This window comes from Lemur catta, chromosome 3 (assembly GCF_020740605.2).
Source record: "Lemur catta isolate mLemCat1 chromosome 3, mLemCat1.pri, whole genome shotgun sequence".
NCBI lineage: Eukaryota > Metazoa > Chordata > Mammalia > Primates > Lemuridae > Lemur > Lemur catta.
The window spans coordinates 33,803,135-33,829,893 of NC_059130.1; the positions used below are offsets into that span (position 1 = coordinate 33,803,135).

A 26,759-nucleotide genomic window follows, 5' to 3' on the forward strand; every position below is an offset into this window, starting at 1 on the left:
TACTCGACACACACATATCGAGCTCCTGCTAGGTGCCACAGAGGCACTGTGCTAAGGTCTGGGGATATAAAGACGAAAGGAAGTATCTGCAGTCATGTTGCTCACAGATTAGTGGGAAAGAAAATTATGTCAGTAGAAAATAAAGTAATGTGGGTGGTTTCACTTCCTGCTTGAGTGCAATAGGGGTGGGCATGAAGTTTTCTAGTTTAAATCCTACCTCTGCTGCTTGCTAGCCATGGGACCTTAGCAAACTATCTACCAGTTGGCAAGAGTCCATTATAATTTATTTCCTTGAAGATGGTTTCCATTAAAAAAGTTATTCATGGACTATATTGCTTTTAAGAATTCATATTCAATTTATTAAAGGAATGAATTAAAAACTTAGGTCTTTAGTTCAGCTTACGTGTCATAGTAATCTGTTTACAAATTGGGCAAGTTTAACTACCCTTTTTAGAAACTACTGATAATATTTGACTCTTTTTACAAATTGACAAGTTGATTCCCTTTTTATCCTCACCAACAAATGTAATATATTTAATTTCATTTTACAGTATTTTAATCAACAAATATTTTAAGAAAGTTTAATAAATGTAATACATTAACCTTATTAGTATGGTAATTCTTAAGTTGGCCTAAAATATTCAATGCTTCATGTCAATTTAGTGAGATTTCCAACTGAAATCACAAATGTAATCAATTACTCAATTACACAGTTCAAATCAGAACTACAAATGTCTCAGTCTGTTCAGGCTGCTATAATGAAAATACCTTAGACTGGGTAATTTATAAATAGTAGAAATTTATTTCTCACAGTTCTGGAGGCTGAGAAGTCCAAGATTAAGGCACTGGCAGATTCAGTGTCTTTTAAGGACTCACTCTCTGCTTCCAAGATGGGGCCTTGTTGCTGTGAGCTGGAGGGATGAACACTGTGTCTTCACATGGCAGAAGGGTGGAAGTGCAAGAAAGGGCCAGGCAGCTCTCTGAAGCTTCTTTTACAAGGGCATTAATCCCATTCATGAGGATTCATGATTTCATCATTTCCCAAAAGGCCCCACCTCATAATACTATTACCTTGAGTTTGAAGTTTCAGTATATGAATTTTATAGGAACACATACATTCAAACCATAGCAACAAAATTTACTATAACTTTAATAAGCTAAATTTTTTCAAACAATACATATACCAAAAATATTAATTGATTATCTTAAACATGTCTATTCAGTATTCTTTATTTTTCCAGGATTGAAAGATTCATAACCACCAAAGAAACAGTCGCGTCATCCCAACTGCAGCTATTTCCTGAGACACCTTCTCAACTAGCTAAGCTTCCTTAATGGCCAGAAATTTCACTGAAACATTAACTGTTGGTACCTTCCAATGCCCCCTTTTGCTTGCCTTGTTGATGCCCTCTAAAAGGCTGGTTTCATAGCCTAGATCCCTAGAATGGACTTGCACACTGTGACATTACCTACTTCTTCCCTCGTCTATAGCTATAGCACTTGATTTGGTGTTGCATTTCTTTAGCTCTTAAGATATTTAATTTTCTTTCCATCTAGGTATAAAGAGCTTCAAGCTTGTCAAAATTGTATATTCTTTTCATATTCTTCCAGTCTGGAGGAAAATGAATATACATATTAAAACTCCACACAATCTTAAAAAATAAAGTCCAAAAAAATGCAGTTGTATAAAATGCAGGGTCATCTTAATTGCAAGGTTGATGACAGGCCAGTGGGGGCTGGTGGTGAATTTAAGCAGCTGAGTTTAGGGCTGTGTCTGCTGGACCCAATTCTCAGCCCAGGTTGCAGTTTGATGCTACCTGGGGTCAATGCCCGGCTGATGGGGTTATTCTGGGACCTGTGTCTGGCTGGACTCCCAGGACAGTAGCAGGGATTACAGAAATTTTCCAGTCAGTTGCATCCATTTGCTGGCCTGGTCCAGGGACACTGAGAAGGGAGAACGCTGGAGATGCTGGGACAAACACCACTGCATGTGGCTCCCTCACTCCAACACTAGTGCCTTTGCATCCATGTCCTAATGAGAATATTAGCCCTTTCTGTATGAGACCAAGGGCTGGGCAAAGACAGAACCCCACTTACCAACTGCATTTTATCAAAATTCACATTACTTTAGGTTTTTACTATCCTTCATGTACTATGCCTAAGTGATAATACTTAAATTGGATTCTGTGTACCACAGGCTGTGTCCACCTACGGTCACAACGTCAAAGGTGGTCATTCCGGTGACATTTACTTCACTAAGCCTCGGTTTCCTCATCTCTAAAATGGGAATAACAGAACTGTCAACCAAATAGAGTTGATTTAAGGATTAAAAGAGAAAATATAGGAATGAGAGAAAGCCTCACTCATAGTAATTACTCAGTAAATGTTAGCAGTGATTTTTATTACTACCAATATTTTTGAACCCTCTCTTGTCTTTGTCCTCACCTCCCATCCAGACTGTCCCTGCTTTCATGCTCTTATGCAGACTCCTTCAATAGCTTCCTTACCTGTCTTCTCTTCTCAAGTCTCATCCCCAGACTCATTCCTTCCATCCAGCCTCCTTCAACTCTGCTACTGGAGTAAGCTTTCTACACCTGCTAGACCCTCACTGCCTTTAGCTTGGGCTATACGACCCTTTATCTGGACTCTGGCAACCTCTCCTGGCCATATGTCCTGCAATTCCCTCTACACCGCCCATGTTCTAGTGGCAAGGCCAGGACTAGAGTGAGGCAAGAGGGGCCCATAGCATATGACATTTAAGCAGGCCCTTGCTCTCAGGATTGTGCAATATCAGATGCTCTCCTTGGGCAGAAGCCTACTATCTTAATTGTCCCTCTCTCTCCCTCCTTCCTCCCAGACTTCCTGGGTTCAAATCCTTATGAACTATAAAACTCATAGTAAGCTTTTGACCCCTCTGTGCCTCAGTTTTTCATTTGTAAAATGGAGATGATTAAAAATATCTCATAAATCTGCTGTGCTGCCGTGACACATACCACACACACACACACACACACACACACACACACACACACACACACACACATGGAAGCATCCTCCTTCAGTGTAAGTGCATCCTTCTTCAGCGTGAGATCCAAAAATGGATCGCCATGGCAGGCTCAGAGTCACAGTGATGACTGAGTGAATAAGCTAAGGTGTCCGAAGGGGGCCTAGCACCCTGTAAGTTCTCACTGAATGTTAGCTAAGACCACACACTCCCCCAGCTCAAGTTTTCTTACCACGCTCCCTTAATGTTATAGCCTAAGTAAACCTATGATCTGAAGCTCAAGACACAAACTACAGCTTAACTAGCTACCACACTAAATTAAGGAGGAGGAGGAGAAGGAGGAGGAGGAAGGGGAGGAACAGGCAGAGAAGAGGAGGAAGAAGAGGAGGAGTGAGAGAAGAAGAAGACAGTTTCCCAAGGCAGGATGAAGGGATTGCCGTCTCCCAATCTACCTTCCCAGCTCAGTTGATTCCACACTGTCACGTGGAACATCCCCCTCCAACGCAGTTTCCCTGGAGCATTTTTCCGTATCAGTTAAAAGTCTTCAAATTGGTACTAACTGATCCACACTTAGGTGCTCACATGGAAGTAATATTCATCAGGTGCTGGACAGGTGGGGGCAGTGGGATGGGTAAACTCATAACTAATGGGTGTGCAGTGCACTGCATGGGGGAAGGGCATGCTTGTCGCTCTGGCTTGGGCAATGCAAAGGCATTCTATGTAACCAAAATGTTTGTACCCCCATAATATTCTGAAATTTAAAAAAAGAAAATAAATAAATAAATTGGAAAAAAAGTCTTTCAGTTGCATGTGACAGGAAACCAACACAAACTGGCTTAAGCAAAATAGGGAATTTATCAAGCCATTGTGTTAGTTATCTGTTGCTGTGTAACAATTTGCTCCAAAATTTAGCAGCTTAAAACAATAAGCATTTATTATCTCACAGTTTCTATGGATTAGGAACCTAGGCACAGCTTGGCTGGGTGGCTCTGGCTTAGGGCACTCACAAAGCTACAGTCCAGGTGTCAGCCAGGGCTGCAGTCATCTCAAGGCTCTGCTGAATGGATCCACTTCTGATTTCTCTCATGTGGCTCTGGGCAGGCCTCAACTCCTCATCGACTGTTGGCCAAAGGAATCAGTTCTTCGCTGGGTGTCAGCTGGGGGCCTCCCTCAGTTCTTTACCTTGGGACCCTCTCCATAAGGTATATCACAACATAATGCCTGGTTGCCCTCAGAGTGAGCTAGGAGAGAAAGAGAGAGAAAGAGAGACCAAGATGCAAGTCACAGCCCTTTTGTTACCTATTCTCAGGAGTGACATCTCATCACCTCTGCCACATGCTGTTCACTAGAAGCAAGTCGCTAAATCCAGCCCACACTCAAGAAGAGGTGATTACACAAGGGCATGAACGCCAGGGGGTAGAGGTCTTTAGCAGTCGTCTTTAGGGGCCAAGTTTAGAGCCCAAGTCCCTTGATGCTAAAGCAAGTGTTGCTCAACATAGCTTGCAAATGAAGGCCCTAGATAGACTTAGAACCTCTCCTGCATCCTGAGCAGGTGGGAGGAGTCTGTGGTGCTGGGTAGATACAAGCCTCCCTGGAACACATACACACACAGACACAGAAGCTGTGGTAAATGCATCCTCCTTCGGCGTGAGATTTAAAAATAGACCATCATGGCGGGCCCAAAGAGTCACACAGATGACTGGGCTCTAGGGCCTTTCTCCAATAAGCCACAGAAGAGTCAGCCTCAATTTTTCTCTTCCGCTCTCTGGACCTCTCTCCTCTTTCTGCTCATGGGTAAGTCCACATTATGGCCACTGCTCACTTACTGGTGTTCCTCTGAGGCTAGTCGGATTGCCTGCCAGGGAGATTCCTGTTGGTAAAATTAGGAAACTCCTCTCTTGCGGTAATTACTGTGCAGGTTCCACTTTATTCTGAGCTCCATGTGTGTGTGTTTGTGTGTGTGTGTGTGTGTGTGTGTGCATATTCATGCACCATGAACAGGTGACATCCTAGCCAGTTTCAAATAACTCCGGGCTCAAACTACATTCCTCTCATCCTCGCATTTTCCTGCTAAGAAATAGTAAATATGTAAAGTGTTTGTTCCCTGTGTAGTGTGAACAAAACCCACAGACGGACCCAGGAAAATTCCCCTGATGACAAGCCACCTAGCAATTTCCTAGGAAGGAAGAGAAGTGTTGGAGCTTCTTTCCATACCCTGCCCTAGTGGTCACATGTCGTGGCTTCACTGCTGAGGCTTCACTGGGCACCTCAAGGTGGTCAGGTGGCCCTGCACAAGGTGGCCTCTATCTGAATGTCCTTTTCTCCCCAGCATTCTTCCCAGCAGGCCCAACTCCTGCTAGTTTCTGGGAACATCTCTCAACTGCATGGCCCAGACTCTCACTGTGCAGCAGGCAGAGCTGACCCAGTCCCCCAGGGGGATCTCAGCCTCCTAGGACAGTTCCTCTGTGATCCCACTTTCCCCAAGGCCTCACGGAGGATGGAGCAGGTAGCTCTAGGGACCTGAGAGCAGTGAGGGTTGGAGGTGGTATGTGAGAGGAGTTCTAGAAAAACCGCAAGATGTAGGTATGGGTGGACAGGGAGCCTAGACCTCAGGGCTGAGGTCCAGTCTGACCTCTCTTCACTTTCAGTTTCATCCTTGCTCACCACAAAAACACGGAAAGCAGCAGGGCTGTTTACATTTACACCCAACCTTTGTGATGTTACTTGGTTGTGTTGTATAAACCTGAAATCAGTGGCATCCACGATCATCCAAGTTTCAAATGATCAATGCAATGAATTTCAAACAGTTCAGGACAAAGAGGCATCTCCCACTTCACTGATTGGGATGACCTCAAACCTCACTCTTTTGGCCTAAAAGGATGATGCCTTTGTGTCCCCACAGAGTTGTTATAGGAATATATTAATAGAAGGCAGTGGGGCAAAAAGACCCCCTCACACTTTAGTATCAGGAACATTTGAAATTAAATCCTTGCTCCATCATTTATTAGCTGTGTGAGCCTCTATTTATTTTTTTAACCCTTTTTAAATTTTTTTTATGTTTTTGAGACAAGGTCTCACTATGCTGTCCAGGCTGGACTTGAACTCCTAGGTTCAAGGGATCATCTTGCTTCACAGCCTCCTGAGTAGCTGTGGCTACAGGAGCACACCACCATGCACTGTGTCAGCTCTGAGCCTCTATTTCTCAGGTGTGGAATGCAATTAGTAAGATGTATCATGCAAGACTCTTCTATAGATTAGAGATGATATGTGTAAAATGCTTGGCACATAGTTGGTAGAGCTATGATTGTCATAATAATTACTGTTACGTGCATTCTTTGGAAACTATTCAGAGATGGGTGAGTCAAATTCAATTATAATCTTTGAACCTTTTTTATTTTTTGTCAAATGGCGCAGTTTGAAATAAGATGGCTGGTCCTGAGGAACCTGTCGCTATACTAGAAGCTACATAGCACTGTTTTCAGCAACAGGATTAGACCCATGGGGCCCACATCCTGCTCCTTCCCCTGACAGTCTGTAAGGCTTTGTTTTTCTCTGATGTGAGGAAATATGAAGTCAAAACAGGTCATATGCACCCAGCCAAGACCCAGCATCTTCTGGGCTTCCAGGATAGGGTGGTCAGTACTCCTGGACTCTGTACTCCAGGGGCAACATGTACATAGAATCTGCCACTGATTAACCCTGTAATCTCAGGCAAGTGACTTAAGCTCTCTAAATTTCAGCTCATCATCTGTAAAAAGGTGATCATTATAGGCTAATTTTGGGAATTAAGTGATTTACATAAAATGCTGAATATGCACATAGCAATCATAAACAGTCTTCCAGATGGGAAGAGTTCTCTTTTAGGCAACCTCAAACCAGCCTCACATCAACTCAGCTTCCACTTTCTCAATCTGCCCACAGAATCCTCCTGAATCAACCTTCCAGGGTCCCTATCTCTGTGTCCTCCCTAGCTGCCTTTCCACAAGGTCCAAATGCTCAGCCGACATGGGTCTGGGCAGAGAACACCCATGACCTGAACGAATCAGGGTCTCTCCTCTCTGTGTCCATACATTATGTAACCTCTGGGTTTTCTGAGCTCATCTCAGCCTTCTTCTCCCTCTCCAGGCTATACTTATGCCTCTCCTCTCTCTCTTTCTCTCTCTCTCTAACATTTTCTACTCATTTTCCCATCCAGAATTCCTGGAGTAGTCTGGGTCCTGAAACCATATGATTTGTTCTAGAACTTCCAGACTACTCTCCAAAGCCTCCAAAGCCCTAAAATCTGGGGACCCAAGCTGGGGTCACCCAGCAGACACCCACAGGGTCCCAGGGAAATAATTAGCTGCCTTGGCCAAATGACAGCCTCCTGGAAGCCTTGGTAACAATGTTTATCAGGAATATAAGTTTTGTGTAAGATGTGGAAATCAGGAGCTGAATCAATGTTTCAAATTATTCCCAAATCCAAACCGGGCCAAGCCAAAGTCAGCCTGAGAGGCCCTGGACAATGAGTGGGAAGGTAGGGTCAGATAGAATTAGGAGAGGCTCCTTTTGTTCCCAATACTGTTATGAAAATTCTCAAACATTCATAAAGGAATTGGAGCATTTTACAGCGAACACTCATATGCCTACCATCTAGTTTCTACCATTCATGTTTTACTTACTTGCTTTATCACTCACCTATCCATCTATCCATTCCTCTAGTCAACCATCTATTCATCTTATTTTTTAAAACATGCTCCTTTTTACTTCACTGGCTCTTTAAAATCTGTAGGAATCTGCTTTCATTTAATTTTTACTATATCCCTTGAAGATGGATGGTGCAGGTGAGAGCATTCCAATCTTCTAGATAAGTATACTGATTCTCAGAAAAATTCAGAAATTTACCCCAAGTCACAAGGCTAAATCCCCTGTTCAAACAGAAACCTAGAAGGTCTGTTTTACTGATTATTATAGCTACTTTTATGGAGGAGAGTGTCTGGTGAATGAATGAATGAATGAATGAATGAATTACTTTACTAGGCAATGGGTCAAGAAGAAGGAGGGAAGGAACTTCCTTTCCTTGCTCAGCATCTGGCATTTCTGCCCAATGCATGTTTACTGAGTGAATGAATGAGTGAAGGCTAGCCTGAGGAGTTTACCTCCTCTTCCAAGTCCCTCTTCTCTTTCTGCAGGACTAAGAGCCTCTGAAAAGGACTCAGTCCCAACAGTGGTATCGGGAATCCTAGGGGGTTCCATGACTCTCTCCCTAAACATCTCAGGAGACACAGAGATTGAGCACGTCACCTGGAATGGTCCTAAAGACACTCTTATTATAGCATATCCCAAAGGAAACATAATCTTAGTGGACAAAAGCTACCAGGGTCGACTAAACACCAGCTGGAGTTACTCCCTGTACATCAGCAACTTGACTCTGAAAGATGCAGGAACTTACAAAGCCCAGATAAACCAAAAGAATTCTGAAGTCACCACTAAGGAGGAATTCATCCTGCACATCTATGGTGAGTTCCAGAGAGCTTGTGTGAGTTTTGATCTTTTTTTTTTTTGTACAAAATGAGGTACATGTGAAATTTTGTTACATGTATATAATGCATGGTGATCAAGGCAGGGTATTTAGAATATCCATCACCCAAGTATAATACATTTTCATTAAGTGTAGTCACCCTACTCTGATATCAAACATTGGATTTATTCCTCCTATCTTACTATATGTTTGTATCCTTTAACCCACTTCTCTTCGTTCTCCATCCTCCCCACCATGACTCACCCTTCCCAGTGTCTGTTATCTATCTGTCCACTCTCTACCTCCATGTGATCAAACTTTTTAGCATCCACACATGAGTGAGAACACACAATATATATCTTTTTTTGCCTGGCTTATTGCACTTAAGATAATGGCCTCCAATTCCATCTATGTTGCTGCAAAGGACATGATTTCATTCTTTTTATGGTTGAATAGTATTTCATTGTGTATACATGCTACATTTTCTTTCTCCATTCATCTGTTAATGAACACTTAGGTTGATTCCACATCTTTGCTATTGTGAATAGTGCCGCAATGAACAGATGAGTGTAGGCATTCCTTTGATGTATTGCTTTCTTTTCCTTTGGGTAGATCCCCAGTAGTGGGATTGCTGGATTGAATGGTAATTCTATTTTTAGTTTTTTGGGAAATCTCCACACTTTTTTCCATAATGGTTGTACTAGTTTACATTCTCACCAACAGTGTGTAAGAGTTTTCTTTTCTCTGCATCCTCACCAACATCTGTTGGTTTTTGTCTTTTTAATATTAATAATAGCCATCCTTGGCCAGGCACAGTGGCTCATGCCTATAATCCTAGCACTCTGGGAGGCTGAGGCAGGCGGATCGTTTGAGCTCAGGAGTTCGAGACCAGCTTGAGCAAGAGCGAGACCCCGTCTCTACTAAAAATAGAAAGAAATTAGCTGGACAACTAAAAATATATAGAAAAAATTAGCCGGCCATGGTGGTGCATACCTGTAGTCCCAGCTACTTGGGAGGCTGAGGCAGTAAGATCGCTTGAGTCCAGGAGTTTGAGGTTGCTGTGAGCTAGGCTGACACCACGGCACTCTAGACCAGGCAACAGAGTGAGACTCTGTCTCAAAATAATAATAATCATAATAATATTAATAATAGCCATCCTAACTGAGGTAAGATAATATCTCATTGTGGTTTTGATTTGCATTTCTCTAATGATTAGTGATGTTGAGCACTTTTTCATATATCTCTTGGCCATTTTGTATGTCCTGTTTTGTCAAATGTTTACTAATGTCCTTTGCCCACTTTGTAATGGAACAATTTGGGTTTTTTCCTGTTGAATTATCTGAGGTCCTTGTATACTCTGAATATTAGTCCTCTGTAAGATAAGTAGTTTGCAAATATTTTTTCCCATTCAATAGGTTATCCCTTCACTTGGTTGATTATTTCTTTTGCTATACAGAAACTTTTAATTTAATTAAGTCCCATTTGTCTATTTTTTGTTGTTGTTGCCTGTGCCTTTGAAACCTTAGTTATAAATATAAATTCTTTGCCTATATTAATATCCAGGATAGTTTGCCCTAGGTTCTCTTCTAACATTTTTATAGTTTTGGATTTCACATTTGATTCATTTTGAGTTGACTTTTGTATATGATGAGAGATAGAGGTTGTTTCATTCTTCTGCTTGTGTCTATCCAATTTTCCCAGCACCATTTAATGAAGAGGGTATCCTTTCCCCAATGTAAGTTCTTGTCAATATGGTTGAAGTACAGTTGGCTGTAAATAGGGGGCTTTATTTCTGGGTTCTCTATTCTGTTCCATTGGTCTATGTGTCTATTTTTATACCAATACAATGCTGTTTTGGTTACTATAGCCTTGTAATATATTTTGAAGTCAGGTAACGTTATGATTCAAGCTTTCTTCTTTTTGCTCAGGATTGGCCTTGGCTATTCAGGCTCTGTTCTGGTTCCATAAGAATTTTAGGATTGTTTTTTTCTAATTCTATAAGTAATGACGTTGGTATTTTGATAGGGATTGCATTGAATCTGTAGGTTGCTTTGGGCAAGAGGGTTATTTTAATGATATTGATTCTTCCAATCAATGAGCATGGGATGGTTTCCCATTCGTTTGTGTCATCTTCAATTTCTATCATCAGTGTTTTATAGTTTTTCTTGTAGAGATCTTTTGCCCCATTGGTTAAATTTATTCCTAGGTATTTTAATTTTTTGTAGACATTGTAAATAAGATTGCCTTCTTGATTTCTTTCTCAGCTATATCATTCTGGTGTATAGAAACGCTACTAATTTTTGTACATTGATTTTGTATTCTGCAACTTTACTGAATTCATTTATCAAATGTAAGAGTTTTTCAGTGGAGTTTTTAGGTTTTTCTAGATATAAGAGCACATCGTCAACAAAGTGGGACAATTTGATTTTCCTCTTTCCTAATTTGGATGCCTTTGATTTCTTTCTCTTGCCATATTTTCTCTTCTTTTGTTAGGATTCAATCTTTATCTTTGACTTTGGATAGTCTGACTTTAATGTGCTGTGGAGAAGATCCTTTTACATTACATTGAACCTCCTCTATCTGGATGTCTAAATCTCTTTCTAGACCTAGGAGGTTTTCATCTATTATTTTGTTAAATATGTTTTTTAACCCTTTCTTTGTCTCTTCACCTTCAAGGATATTGATAATTCAAATATTCAGTCACTTTATGTTGTCCCAAATGTCATGAAATGTATTTTGTATTTCCTAGAATGAATTCTTCAGTTCCAGAATTTCTATTGCTTCTTTTTAAAAATATCTATCTCTTTGGTAAATTTCCCAGTCATGCCCTGAATTGTTTTTCTGATTTCTTTGTATTGCTTTTCAGAATTCTGTTGTATATCACTGAGCTTCTTTAAAATCAATATTTTGAATTATTTATCTGGGATTTTGAAATTTTCTTTCTGATTAAGATCTACTGCTGGAGAATTATTGTGTTCCTTTGCAGGTATTTTATTTCCTTGCTTTTTCATGTTTCCAGTGTCCTTACGTTGATATCTAGTGTAACAGTCACTTCTTCCTATTTTTGAATCTACTTTTATAAAGGAGGAATTTTTTCTGAAGATGGATCCATGGTCTTAGCTGAGTAGGGCACTTTGGCTTTGACTCTGGGCACATGCAATAGTGTAGTCTCTGTATGATTTCTTTGGCTGTAAAAAGAGTTAGTTACTTACTTCCGATGTCTCTCTCCTTGGCTTGCAGATGGCCACCTTCTCTCTTTATCCTAATGTGATTGTTCCTCTGTCCATGTTGTCTGTACTCTAATCTGCCCTTCTTATGAGGATACAAGTCATATTGGATTCAGACCCATCCTAATGACCTTGTTCTAGCTTAATTATCTGTCTCCAAATATAGTCCTATCTCCAAATACAGTCACATTGTGAAGTACTAGAGGTTAGGATTTCACAGAGATACAGTTCAGCCCCTAACACCATTTTTCTATCAGGTAGTTTGACCCTTTTTCATTGATTTGTAGGGTACTCTGTATATATTAAGGAAACGGAATTCTATATGGCTAATAGAATTAGAATGAATCAACTCAATATGTACTGATTTAAAATGATTTTCAAGATATATTGTTAAATTTTTTAAAAGATTAAAGACAGTATGCTATTATATATCTGGATATACCTAGAATATCTCTGGAAAGATCAAGAAATTCATTACAGTAATTGCCTCCAGGAACTGTAATTGTTGGGGAAAGAAAATAGGCCAAGAAAATTTCCTTTTTTCATTATGTACCCTTTTGTATCTTTTCAATTTTGTGCATGTATTACCCATTAAAAAAAAAAGAAATAGAACTTAATTGAACACATACTCACACACACACACAGAAAGAACAGAGGAGATGGAGCCAAAGGAAAGAAGAAGACCAGGAATAAGATGTGGAAACACAATGCATGCTAAATTCATGCAAGGCAAGGGCAACTCAAATTCTAGAGGCAGAGCTCCCCGCTCTCTAGTGTTTGGGGCTGGGCTTATGTTCATCCATTTATTCATTGAACATTCATGAGTGTTTTTCATGGGCCAAGCTGGGTGTTAGATGTCCAGATACAGGCATCAGCCTTGCCCTTGAGGAGTTCACATATTGGTAGGGGAGAGAGAAGTCATCAGACTATTGTCATGTTGAGACATGGTGATAACTCCTGTAGAGGAAGTATGGAAGCACAGAGAGACAGTCAAGCTGGCCTGCAGAAAAAAACTTCCCTGAGACAGGGAATGCTGGCCTCTCCTCCTGCTCCCAGCTCCTCTGTCATCATTACCTTCTTCTCTCAGCCTCTTCCTCCTGGCAAAGGGATCTGAGTGTCTTCCCAATGTTATTGTCCCTGCAGAGCAGCTGCAGGAGCCCCAAGTCACCGTGAAGTCTGCAAGGGTGTCTGAGAACTCCTCTTGTAACATTACCCTGAGGTGCTCCGTGAAGGGTGCAGGGACAGGTGTTTTGTACAGCTGGACCTCAAGGGACCCCCATGCTTCTGAGTCCAATGACAGCTCCATTCTCACCATCTTCTGAATGCCCTGTCACCGAAACCCGCCATATACCTGCACAGTGCAAAACCCGGTCAGCAAGAGCAGGTCCCGCCCTGTCCGTGCCCAGCAGTTCTGCACAGGTAACTGGCTCCGGTTAGGCCCTCTAGGGGATTACAGAAACTGGCAGCTGTGGGGTCCAAACCCCAGGGTTCTGGTAGGACAAAGAGTAGGTGGGGAAGCAAGAGGACAAGCCCGAAGACCACTTGTTCTCTACCCGCTGGGGCCTGAGAGAGGCTGGCAGGACTTAGGAATGCCCAGAGTGCTGTGAAACTCTAAGGGTGGAGCAAAGGAGGAGAAGAAAGTATTCATGAAGCAGTCCAGATTGATCTTAGCTTGCCTGGAGGTATCCCCTGCGGTCCCTTCAGGAGGGCAGAAAAGGCAGGACAGTCCAGATATGCAGTGGGCAGAGCCAGGTGGAATAGGTGGTCCTGGGGAAGCAGTAGGGACCCCTCCTCAGGGGAAGAGGCTGGAGGAAGGGGAAGGGGAGGAGGGGCTCCAGTCCCCTTCAGGCTGGCTGAGGGCCAAGGGAGCAAGGGACAGTGGCTGAAGCTGCAATGTCTCATCTCTGATTGCAGGTCCAGGAGCCTCCAGAAGAGGAGCAATTGGGGAGACAGTGCTGGGGATCCTGGGAGAACCCGTCACCTTGCCACTGGCACTCCCGGCCCGTCAGGACGTAGACAATGTTGTCTGGATGTTCAACACATCTACTATCAGCAAAGGGCAGGAAGAAGCAGCAACAGCAGATCTGCTCATTAAATCCAGGGATCCTTTCAAGAGCAGGGTGTGGGTCTCTGGCCGGGACCACTCCCTGAAGATAGACCCACTGAAGATGGAGGATGCTGGCCCCTACCATGCCTTCGTGTGCTCAAAGGCCTCCAGAGGCACCAGCATGACACATGTCACCCTGCTCATCTACCGTGAGTCTCTGAGCAGAGTGCCCGTCATTAGAGTCCTTATCTGAAAGGTTTCTCCTCTGCTGCCTTCCCACCTCCTTCTTCTCTCAGGCCTGCTTCCTGCCGATATGCCTCTAGGACAGCTATTCAGTTCACACCAGTCTCACCAGGAGGAAAAATTACAATCAGCACCTGGACAAAATCTATCTGCCAAAGTTCCCCTTGCTCTAGGCTTCCAGTTAGGCCTCAACCAGCCAACTTTTGGTACTTACCCCTGTCCTCCCGCACTGATTCTCAGAAGGAGCAGGAACTCTACAACCTGCATTTTTATAGACCATTATCATTTTAAATAAGGGCAGATCTGGCTGGGGTGGAATCAGAGAAGACTGAGGAGAAGCCCTTGGTGTCCAAAGACACGGTGGCCTCTGAGAGGGTGGGCCACCCAGCTCCCCTGTGTGTGAGAGACAGAACTCACACTCACCTCCTCAGCCCTGGGCCTACGGGAGCTTGGCTTGACAATTTGCATGGTTTAAGTTTGCCAGCTCTTCCACCGGTACCATTCAGACATTGTCGCATACCTGCTGCCTGAGTTTGTTGGTGTCTAGGTACCTGCGAAAAGAATCATCATCCATGGTCCTGTTAAAATATGTAGCAAGTCAGCCAAGTGATACAGTGACTCAAATATAAAAGAACCCACAAGAAGGTTAAGTAAAAGTAATAATAAACTAGGAACAAATAGAGCCAGTCTTATTGTTTCTTTTAAAATTGCCAACATTTATTGAGCAGCTACTCTGTGTCAAGTGCTGCGCTCACCTCTCTACATCCCTATCCCGTGTAAGTAAACAAATCAGATGACGGAGCCTCAGATGTAAGCCTTGAAGGGTCTTCAGAACACAGAAGCTTTGTGCTCATTTGTGTTGACTGGTTTTCTTGCTTTTCGCAGCTTTAAGTACACATGTAGAATGAGATGGTTTTGTCGCACCTGAGTATCACGGCCCACAGAGACTTCACAGGCCGTGAGGAAGAGGCCAGGTGCGCTCCAAAAGGCCTGTGACTCCTGAAGGCACTTTTCCGGCAGTGTCAACACACACTTTCATGAATACGTTTTCAGTGAGTGGAGACAAGGTGACCGTCCCCCCAACAGGCCTGATTGTGCATTGTTTCTGCCCTTATCCTCACACAGGGAGGCTGGCCAAGCCGAAAGTCACCTGGAGCCTTGGGCACACCAAGGATGGCACCTGCAGGATCAGTCTGACCTGCTCAGTGGAGGATGGTGGAAACAACATGACGTACACGTGGGCCCCCCTGCCAAAGGGAGCTCTTGTGTCCCAAGGGGGATCACAACTCAACATCTCCTGGAGAAGTGGTGAAAATCACCCCAACTTCACGTGCACAGCCAGCAACCCTGTCAGCAGCAGCTCCATCCAGTTTCTTTCTGAGAACCTCTGTCCAGGTTGCTCTCCATTTCTGTGGGCGCAGGCTGCAGGGCCTCGCATTCTGAGGGGTCCTTTATGAAGTACAGCAAAGGGGTGTGGGTGAGAGTCCTTTCAGAGTGGCACATTTCAACAGAAATGTCATAGAAGCCACATAAATAATTTTAATGTTGTAATAGCCACATTAGAAAATGCAAAAAAAAAGCAAAATTATTTTAAATAGTATATTTTATTTAACACAATATATCCAAAATATCATCATTTCGATGTGCATTCAAGTACAAAAAATTATTCATGAGGCAGTTTACATTTTATTTTGTATTAAGTCTTTGAGAGCCAGTATGTATTTTGTACGTATAGCACATCTCGAGTCAGATGCTAAAATTTCACTGGAAGTACTTGATCTGTAGTTAGATTTTATAAAATTTACAGTTGAAAAAAGAGATTTGCATACTCAAGTTGTTCCTGGCATAGTTTTTCAAGAAGGACTTGAGTAGCCATTTTAAAATTTAACTTTAAACTATTTAAAATTAAATAAAATAAGCAATTAAGTTTCTTGGTCACACTAGCCACATTTCAAGGCTCATGCACAGCTTGTGGCTGCCACACTGGACAGCACAGAGTTAGAGGCTTGTGGAGAAAAGGTGATGGGAAGTTGATATGGGAAGGGATATGGAACCAGGGCTGTGTGAGTGGGAACTGGATAGGAAGCCCTAGTGGCTCTTACTAAATATTTAATAAATGCCAGGCACTATTCTAGGCCTTTGTGCATTTTTGCACAATTGGTTATCACAGCAATCCTACAAAGCAGATATTCTTATTATTCCCCATTGTATAGATAAAGAATCTGAGACTCAGAAAGGATGAGGAACTTGTCCAAGGCCACACAGTAAAAGCGGGATTAGAACCCTGAGCTCTATCCTCTTTTCTTCCCTAGAGGGAAGCAGAAAAGGTAAGGTCTGCCCAGGATCTCACCATGCTGGAACATGTTGGTTTTGGCAGACAGATCTAGAGCCCAGCTCAGTTGCAGTCTGGACTCTCTCTGTCTGAGCCAGAACTCACCTCATATCATTTACAGAAAGGGACAGTGTAGTGTGGTGGTTAAGTGTGCTTTAGGGTCAGACAGTTAGCATTCAAATCTAAGGTCATATACTTAAAACTCTGTGACACTGGGCAAGCCATGAACCTTTCCAGCCAGGGACTGTGTCTGCCTTATGTGCCGCTATAACCTCTTACCCAAAACAACACTTGCTTAAAAAATGGTTGTAGAATCAATGAATGAAAAGAAATATATTTTGCAATATCACAGGATTTTAAGGGGCAGGTAGGATGGCCGACATGTTCTGTCCAGCTTTTGCTCCAATTCCTCTTGTCATTATTTGTATTAATATCGCTTATTTCCTCCTCAAAGGGCCCAAGATTCATCTGAAGTCGTGGATCATGCTTATCCCGATGGTTTTCCTTCTGTGCTCTGTGATCTTCTGCTGGAGCATTTGGAGGCACAAAAGACAATGTGGGTTTCTGAGATCGATGACATCTACCAGCTCTAGGCCATTCCCCTGGGACCTCTGGAAGCTTCTCTGTCCTCACGTAATCCCTTGCTACCCTTCTCTCTCAAAACCTCATTTTTTCTCAGGGTGATGGGGAGGGGTGTTAGTTGGGACTCTGTAGTTACAAATAATTGAAACCCAACTCAAACTAGCCTAGAACCAAAAAAGGGGGGGATCTGGGAAGGGGGCAGGAAGAGTGATTTATTATTTTGTGACATGTATAATCAATCCGTGGGGAAGGCACAGATAGAGCTGGTCTAATAGACAAACATCACCAGAGACTCAAAAATCAGCAGAGCTCTCCATCTCTCATCTCTACTTTTTTCTTTGAGCCAGCTTAACTCTCTTACTGCAGGGGTGGAGGGGTGGAGGTAGCAGAGAGAGGTGTACCACAGCACAGCAACTAACTGGTAGCTCCAGACTCACACATACTAATAGTTCTGACACCAGAAAGGAAAAAAATATGTTTTCCTCCAACTTCTATTTGAGGAATGTAAGAAATATCTCTGATTGGCCCAGGTTGAGGTCCTGTGTCCACTACTTGGACCAATCACTATAACCAAAGGGAAGAGCTATTATCATTGGAGGCTCCCTCTAGAATCTCAGTATGGGAGTGGAAATGGAGTAGTTCCCAAAAAGAGCATAATGGCTAGAACACCTAGGACCCCTGGAAGAATTACTGTGAGCAGGCAAACTATTCTGATTAGTAGCTACGACAGAAGAGTTAGTGCTCTCCCTTCCAGAGGGGTGGCAGGAAGCTCCAGAGCCTTTACCACAGCTGAGGGTAACCCTAGACTCTGGGTCCCCCTTCCTAAGGGCCTGTACGCACATCAGGGTTCACCCTCCTCCCAGAAGGCTTTTCCCTGCCTGTGTCTCTGGAAGTCTCTCCCCTTCTCCTTTCACTCTCATAGAATCAATGACACCTCCCCCGCGTAGCCCTTTTCATGATCCTTCTCCAACTTGGCTCCTCAGGTTCGGTCCCAGCCTCCGGTTCCAGCCCAGTTGAGGCCCCAGCTGTCACACCAGGTAATATCACCAGTGACAGGCTATGAGGTCCCTGGTCCATGTGGAAGCTCCAAAGCCCAGCTACTCAAAGTGTGGCCTACCAACCAACAGCATGATCACACCCAGAAGCTGGTCAGAAATGCAGAATCTTGGGCACACCCCCAGAATACTGAATCCAAGTCTGCATTTTAACAAGATCCATAGGTGATTCATATGCCCGTTAAAGTTTGAGAAGCAATGTGCTACATGAAGGTGGTTAGGGAACAAAAGCCACAACCAAGATGGACCCCTTAGAGATGGTCACCAGACCTAGGAGAGACCATCTGTCCTCCAGGGTCTCTAGGGTTCCTTGGGCATTGACTGTCACCATGTGGATGTGTCCTGCAATGAGGATGGAGGTATATTTTCCATTCTGAGAATAGAAAAACAAAGGCAGTTGGAATAGCAAATCTATAGCAAAAGCAAAAGTGAATACTAATGAAAATTAAACCCCATGAGACTGTGTAAAAATAAAAGTGGCACTGTTCTGACGGCTGTTGGAGTGGAGAGCTGAGATGCCTGCTCTTATTCCCCCGGCCCCATCCCAGTGGACCACCTGGAACTCTGGAGGTCTAGAATGCTAAGAAATCCCCAGATTCTGCCTGTAGGAACCAAACTCTCGTTTAAAAATCAACTTTATGTCACCTCTCATGGAGGTGACCCTCTATGGAGATGGAATCAGAGTTAGGGCCAGGGGCCCAAGTCACCTGACAATACAGGTTTTTCTGGTGGGAAAGTATAACCAAGAGAAAAAGGGCAAGGAAGAGAATGAGGCTGGATTATGGGCCTTCTCCTGGGCTCCCTCCTCACCACTGGCAGAACAGAACCCCTGTCTCCCCCATCCTGAGCCCTCCTTCCCTGGGACCTGGGCAGAGGAGGAGGAGTAAAGAGGTGTTGGGGACACTGTCATCTTCCCTGTCCCTCCTACCTCCCCAGCACCTCTTCTCCAGCCCCAACCCTGATTCTTTAATCTCCAGACCCACTGCCACTGCCTTAGTTCATGCTGTCACCAATCTGTTGTTTAATTGAATCTTTTTTTATTGAAAAGTCATATATTCACATGGTATCCAGTTAAAAGTAACTCTCCTTCCAAATTCCAATCTCTAGGTTCCAAGTTCTCCCCTACTCCCAGAGACAACCATTGCTAAGATTTATATACATCTAAATCCTTTCAGAGACTTTTAATGCATTACAGGCCTCATATATATTTGTATATGTGGAAGGATGTTCCTTTAATTTCACGTCTGAGAGCAATCTATATCATTTTTCTGAACCTTGCTTTTTTAGCTTAACAGTATAACCCAGCAATATTAGTATATGTGGGTTAAAACTGACTTCCATTTATTCCATTCCTCAGATTTATTTAATTTATTTATTTGACCAGTCCTTCTCACTCCTTGTCACTTCTTCCCTAAAATATTAAAATAGTTTCCTAACTGGCCATTCCCTCTCAAGTTTCTCCTTTCTATCCTTTCTGCTCACCAATCTGCAAAGCTCAACTCTGAATTCTCTAAAAACCCTCAGTGGTACCCCATGGCCTTTTTCTGTTGTTCAAAAGCCAATATAACCTCGTAGTCAGTTGTGTGGGTTCTCAGGTAGGATAATCCTGTGTTCAAACCCCAGCTCCTCTCCTTGTTAGTGGTACGATCTTGGGCAGTTCAGTCTCTAAGCCTTAGTTTCCTTACCTTGCAAAATGAGGGTACCTACCTCTCAGAGTTGCTCTGAGGACCAAGTGGAGTAATGCCCACAGTGCTCACTCAGTAGGTGGTGATTACTATTTCTGCTTAGTATTGCGCCAGACTCTCTTTATCTACTTTTTTCCTACACAAACCTGGGCGGGGCAGTATTGAGTAGTGGTTAAGAACATCAGGGACCAGGCTACCTGCAAATCCTGGCCCCTGGCCCTACCACTTACTTGGGCAAACACTTAACCTTTATGTGCTCCAGTTTCATCTGCAAAAAATGAATAAGGATAGTTACTATCTATGCTTCACGGGGTTTTATGCAGATTTTTTTTTTTTAGAGACAAGGTCTTGCTCTGTCGCACAGAGTGCAGTGGTGTGATAACAGCTCACTGTACGCTTGAATTCCTGGGCTCAAGTGATCCTCCCACTTCAGCCTCTCAAGTAGCTAGAACTACCAGCACACATCACCACTCTCAGCTAATTTTTTTGCTTTTTGTAGAGACAAGGTCTTGCTATATTGCCCAGGCTGGTCTCAAACTCCCAGCCTCAAGCTATACTTCCACCTTGGCCTCCCAAACTGCTAGGATTACAGAATTTTATGCATATTAAGTAAGTGTATTCATGAAAAGCAATTAGAACAGTGCCTGATACATAATAGGCAATTAGCAGATGTGAGCCGTTTTTATTCTACAGTCAGGTCAAATAGGCTAATTGATATACTCCCAAAGGCAGGGTTGACAGCCACCCAGTGTGACACACCAGTGCTCACAGCAGGTGCCCATTAGGATGCCCCAGCCATTGCAGTTGTTAGATGTTTTCAATATCATCCTTTCCTAAAAGGGAGGACACTCCAAGTTCCACACTTGCCTTTAATCATGCTGCTTCCTCCACCAAAAATGCCCTTTCACTTATCAAAATCCTGCCCCTTTTCAAGGCCCACTTCAATTCTGCCACCTTCACTTCTTCCCTGCTTTCCTACCCAGAGGCCATCTCCTCTCAGCCCTGTACTTTCCTCATACTTTCCCTACGCCACTTGTCAAAGTGGCCTTACATTAACCGATTTATATACGGATCCGACACCCCCCGCTAGACAGTACCCTCCTCCGTGACCAGGTCTAGTTTTCCTTGGTGTCTCCCCAGAGTACCTGTTATGTGCTTGGCGTGGGCTATGTTCTGGGGCCAGTGCTGCTCACTGAGCATTGCTGAGTCTATCACGTGTCATACTTGATGAATGTGTATCAAATAAATGAACAAATGAGTGCTCAAAAAGAAGGAAGAAGGGAGAGTGAAATGGAAGCCCCTGAGGGAAGACATAAGAAAAATATATCTCCTTCAGTTCTCGAGGCCTCGCCTGAGGTAGGAGTCAGAGCAGGTGGGGTCCTTGCAGCAAAACAAGAGAGAGGTGGGGTTGGCACTTTTTACCAGCCCTGCACATGTGTTCCAGAACCCACGGCTGGCCACACGGTATACTCCATGCTCTCCCATGGGTATGAGAAGCTGGACTCTCCCCATACGCCTGCCAGGCAACAGCCTAGGCCCACCTCAGACAGCAGCTCTGACAGCAGCATCACAACTGAGGAGGATGAGGAGAGTCCCGAGAGGCACAAGCCTGTCAATGGAAGAGACAAGCCAAGTGACCTGGTCACTCAGGAGGGGTCTGGACATGACTCAGTCTCCGAGGGCCAAGCAGAGTATGACCTCATTGCTCCAGATGACACAGTAGCTGAGCCTGTGGTCAAAGGGAGCACAGTGTATATGCAAGTGTTCTTCAATTCACAGGTGAGCCCATCTGATCAATCCACCTTCCTATGCCTCCCACTTTTAAGACCATCCAATATCCTGGTTGATGGGTTTCTCCAAACAGGAGAGCAGAGGCTGGGGACAGGACCAAGGGCATATGGGCAGGGACTCATGGCTCTATTCATGTTTACCAACCCTTGGGGTCCTATGGAATGGAGAAACTTGTCCCTTAGCTCCTGTTCTTGGGCCATGAATAAGGGAGGTGTTGGGGAACCAGAGCCACTGTCCCCACTACACTAAGGCAGCTCCCACCTTCTATGTGAGACTGGACCCTGGGGTGGTGGTGCCCACTCTTCTCCAGGAATGAGGGGAAATGCTGGAAAGCTCTCATCTGGTGATTAAGGGTAGTCTGATATTGGTCTGTTACAGGGACAGACCCCGGTTCCTCAGAAGAAAGACAGCTCAGTCACAATCTACGGCTCTGTGCAGAAATCTCAGACGGTGAGGACAATTTTCACTGTATCCCAAGCCCATAAAATTAGGAACTATTCCCCAGACCATTTTAACTAAAATCCTAGATTCCCAAGGCTGAGGAACTTAAATTGTACCCACTATATATCCCCCAGACACTCTTCATGGTCAACAGATGCTTAAACAAATATTCCTGATTTACATCTGTGTGAACATTTCTAATTGATTTAATGATATCTGAATATTTCTGACTGATTTAATAATATCTTATGTTGACTATTCTTAACATTGACCAGAATGAGATCCTATAAACTCAAACAATGTATGATCTATCTATGTTTCTAAATCTTTCCCTAATCCTAATTCTAATCTACCAAAATAGCAATTTCCCAAAACAATTCAAAATTAGCCAAAAATTTAATGTCAAGAATCTTTGAAAAATATTCTGTTAACTATAATATATTGGTCTTATAGTATTAAAAGAAGCCCTCAGCGTATCATTTATCATTAAATAATAATAATAGTAATAATGACAACTGTTATGTAAAGTTTTACAGTTTACAAACATTGACAAACATATTCTCCTCTGATCCTTGTGACATCTCTAGAAATGTGTTGTCATCCACATTTTAAGCTGAGGAAGCTGAAATTCAGAGAAGTTAATTTTGCCTAAGTTCACACAGATAGTGGTTGGAAGCTTCAGTATTAAGAACCACAGGCCGGGTGCAGTGGCTCACGCCTGTAATCCTAGCACTCTGGGAGGCCGAGACAGGTGGATCGCTGGAGTTCAGGAGTTCGAGACCAGCCTGAGCAAGAGTGAGACCCCGTCTCTACTAGAAATAGAAAGAAATTATCTGGCCAACTAAAAATATATATAGAAAAAATTAGCCAGGCATGGTGGCGCATGCTTGTAGTCCCAGCTGCTCGGGAGGCTGAGGCAGGAGGATTGCTTAAGCCCAGGAGTTTGAGGTTGCTGTGAGCTAGGCTGACGCCACGACACTCGCTCTAGCCCGGGCAACACAGCGAGGCTTGGTCTCAAAAAAAAAAAAAAACAAACAAACAACAAAAAAAAAGAACCACAAATAGTTTTGAAATAATCCCAAATAATCCTAAACAATTAACCTTGATCAGAATCTGGCTGTGCACTCCATTTTCTCTATCCTGAAAACACTGGGTTCATTCACACTCTTGCATTCAAATCTCCACTCTAAATTCCCTCCCTTTTCTGAACACATTTAAAAAAGACTCTTTTAAAAAAAACTATAAAGGTTTTTCAATTGTGCTACTTCTCTGTGATTTATGAATCCATCAGTAGATGTTTATCGAGTACCTTTTTTTGCCCAGAGCTAGGTTGAGTGCTGTGGGGATTCAGATATGTTTAGGCACAAATCCTTACCTTGAGGACTTATCTATGTTTTGGTGGAGGAAAGGTGGAACTGATTTAGTCACCTGGAAGGGGAGAGAAAACACTACAGTTGACCTTTGAATAATGCAGAGGGGTGGGGCACTGACCCTCCATGCAGTCAAAATTTGGGTTCAACTTTAACTCCCCCCAAATTTTACTATAATAGCCTACTATTGACAGAAGCCAAGTAACACATATTTTGTATGTTATACATATTATACACTATATTTTTATAACAAAGTAAGCTTAAAAAAAGAAAATTAATTTAAAAAATTACAAGGAAGAGAAAATATAGTTACTATTCATTAAGGGAAAGTTGATCATCCTAAAGGTCCTCATCCTCGTTTTCACATTGAGTAGGCTGAGGAGGAGGAGGAGAAGGAAGAGGAAGGGTTGGTCTCGCTGTCTCAGGGGTGGCAGAGGCAAAAGAGGTAGAGGGGGATGCAGGAGAGGAAGGCTCACTTGGTATAACTTTTATTGAAAGAAATCCACTTATAAGTGGACCCATGTTGTTCAAGGGTCAACTGTACTTGACTACTTAATAAACTATGTGCACAGGCAGGGTGCGGTGGCTCACGCCTCTAATCCTAGCACTCTGGGAGGCCAAGGTGGGTGGATTGTTTGACCTCAGGAGTTCAAGACCAGCCTGAGCAAGAGTAAGACCCCGTCTCTACTAAAAATAGAAAGAAATTATATGGACAAAGAAAAATATATATAGAAAAAGTTAGCCAGGCATGGTGGTGCATGCCTGTAGTCCCAGCTACTCGGGAGGCTGAGGCAGGAGGTTGCTGTGAGTGAGGCTGACACCACGGCACTCTAGCCTGGGCAACAGAGTGAGACTCTGTCTCAAAAAAAATAAAAATAAAAAATAAAATAAAATACGTGCACAGTTCCCAACGGTTTTTCAGACATTGGAAGTGGGAGATATCACTACAGTGAGGTAGACAGGAAAGACTTTATGAAAAAGGAATTTGGGTTGGATCTTAAAAGATGGATAGAATTTGCTTGGTAAACACGTGTTCAGATGTGCTGTTCAGTTCAACCATCACCTGCCTCGTCCTGACTTCTAGATTGTAGTCTAATGTTTAGCCAGCTAGGGACTTCGCCTTTGGACTTGTGGCTGAAACTGTGCTGTTCACTACATTCCCAGAGCTCTTTCTGGCCTGGCCCTTTGTGTGTGGGTCAATGCTGGCCAGACTTAAAGCCATAGACATCAATCCCTGCTCTGAGTTTCAGAATGACCATGAATCGCCACATGCCTAGTTAGTCCTGCAAGGTGGCCACACTACCCTGGGGACTTAAGATCCCTAAAGCCACCCACACCCGCGGTATAAGTGGAAATCAATGCATTTCCTCAGCCAAGCTCTTGATGGAATTTATCCCTTGTCTTCAGAATTTTTGGGATCAGGAATTCTGGTTCTGGATCTCTGAAGGCCATTATCACCCAGTTGACCTGGAAATTCTCAAATCTGCTTTAGTTATTATTTTCTGACACACATCTCTGTACAAAGAACGTTCATGCTATCCCCAGGCTGTTGCTGGTACCTCACTCCCCGCCCCTCTGTATCAGCTCAAATCTCATCTGTTGTTTAGAGCCCTCCCTGAACCCTCTCAGACAGGGCATACTAAGAACCCTTGAAACATGAAGGTCTAATGGTCTAGACCATGACTTTGGAACTTAACCCCCACCGTCTAAATTATCTTCATAAAAATGTCTGTTTTGTTTCTCCAACTAGAGCAGAGGTTGGGATCATTCAACACTAGCTTCTTGGGGGCAAGGCCTTTTGCTGTCATGTTGGTACCCTTGGATTTGCTGCACTAAAACTGTCTTGTCTTATCCTTACAGAGAATCTCTATTAGGAGATTCACCATAAATGCTTGTTATCAGCTTGATTGATTGCTCAATCCCTAGGCCAGTCCACATGACCCTCCTTCTGTAGGGTGGACCAGTCATGGCCTGGCCTTGCCTGCCTTTCTCCTGCCAGCACAAGGCTGAGGAAACCAGAGTCTTCCAAGGCTTCATTAACCATATTCTTGTGTGTTCTTTTGGCTCACAGGTAGTGCCGCCACCACAACAGAATAATCCCGAGTCTCCTGAAATCCCTTCCTATGAAAATTTAACCTAAAAGGAAAAGCAGTTGCTGCCTCTCTCCTGGTTAAGAGTTGAAGAGGCAGCTGGACCATGTAGGGCCTGGGGCTCTGCAGACAGAAGCACTTGAGAATTTCCTTCAGTACTTCAAAGATGTCTGGATTGGACCCTTCCTCTTTCTTCTCACACTCGTGGCCTCCCAAGTCCATTACTAGTTCAGACACAGGCTCTGGAGCTTACGGGCTTAGAAGCCTTTGCTCTATTTATCTCCTTGTACAGTCATAGCTTTTCCTTCTCAAACTTCTGCCAATGCTGGTCAGATGTTGGGGAGGACCTGTACTGATCATCCTTTACACCTTCTTCTAAGCAGCTGCTAAAATGAATCAGACATTCTCACACATGGGCACAAAGATCTACATAAAATGAGGTTCACTGCAGTATTATTTAAAATAAAAGTTAGGAAATACCTAAATGCCCATTTAGTGAGAGTCCAGTTAAATACATGATACATACCCAGGCAGTGGCAAACCCTGCCACTTGTAAAGATAGCAAGGACTAATATGTGCTAATATGAAACAAGCTCTAAGATACACTGTGGAGTGGGAAGAACAAAGTCCAAGACAGTGAGTATTATATGCTACCAGCTGGATTAGAAAAAAATGTGTATCTATATGCTTATATAGGCATAGAAAAGTTCTGGAGGGAAACATAAAAAACATTAGTTGCTGCCTCTGGGAAGGAACTGGGAAACTCAAGTTGCGAAGTAGACATTTTTTACTGCATAATTTTTTGTACTGCTGAACTTTTTGAAACTATATGTATGTATTACTCTTTTGATATTTCTTAAAAGTACTTAAAATGCCTGTTTCATATTTACCCAAAAGAACTTCCCTCCTTATTGTCCATTCTGGATACAGAACAGCCACAGTAACTCTCCTTAAAATGTGGCCACAGCCCTGACCCCTGCCTGTAAGATGCACTATACTTGGCTTATATTCAGGATACTCTAGTGTACATTTGTGTTGCAAGCACCTTGCAGCCCATCGCTCTCCCTTAATGTTGTGCTTCTGCTGTCAGGCTCTCCTGCACCTGGCCCTGGAGCCAGTATGGCTTCCGGGGCCTCCAGTGGGTACTCCTGGGAGTTCAGGCAGTGCTCCATGCTCCACACAGCAGGAGCTGAATTACTGCTTGCGCACTGACTGGCTTGTTGCATGGATAATTACCTTTGTGAGGTGTTATCACAGAAGCTCAACAATCAGACATGCAATATGATAATGCTGTACGTCTTACATTCCAAAATAGAACATCCAAAAAAAGTTCTGGGCCCATAGGGTCTCTCCTGCTCCTTAAACAAATATAACCAGTTCGAGATCTACATG

The 26,759-nt window shown here is 43.3% G+C and overlaps 1 protein-coding gene across 1 annotated transcript; it reads left to right on the forward strand.

The window, feature by feature from the left end:
* Positions 1-4,626: 4,626 nt before the first annotated feature.
* On the forward strand, positions 4,627-26,232 carry LY9 (lymphocyte antigen 9). The gene is given in 10 exon segments (XM_045547112.1): positions 4,627-4,798; positions 8,176-8,502; positions 12,875-13,150; positions 13,646-13,987; positions 15,147-15,416; positions 16,808-16,909; positions 17,919-17,972; positions 21,120-21,454; positions 21,845-21,916; positions 25,349-26,232. Coding segments are annotated over 10 exon segments (1,971 nt in total). The 5' UTR covers positions 4,627-4,674; the 3' UTR covers positions 25,418-26,232.
* The last annotated feature ends 527 nt before the right edge of the window (positions 26,233-26,759 follow it).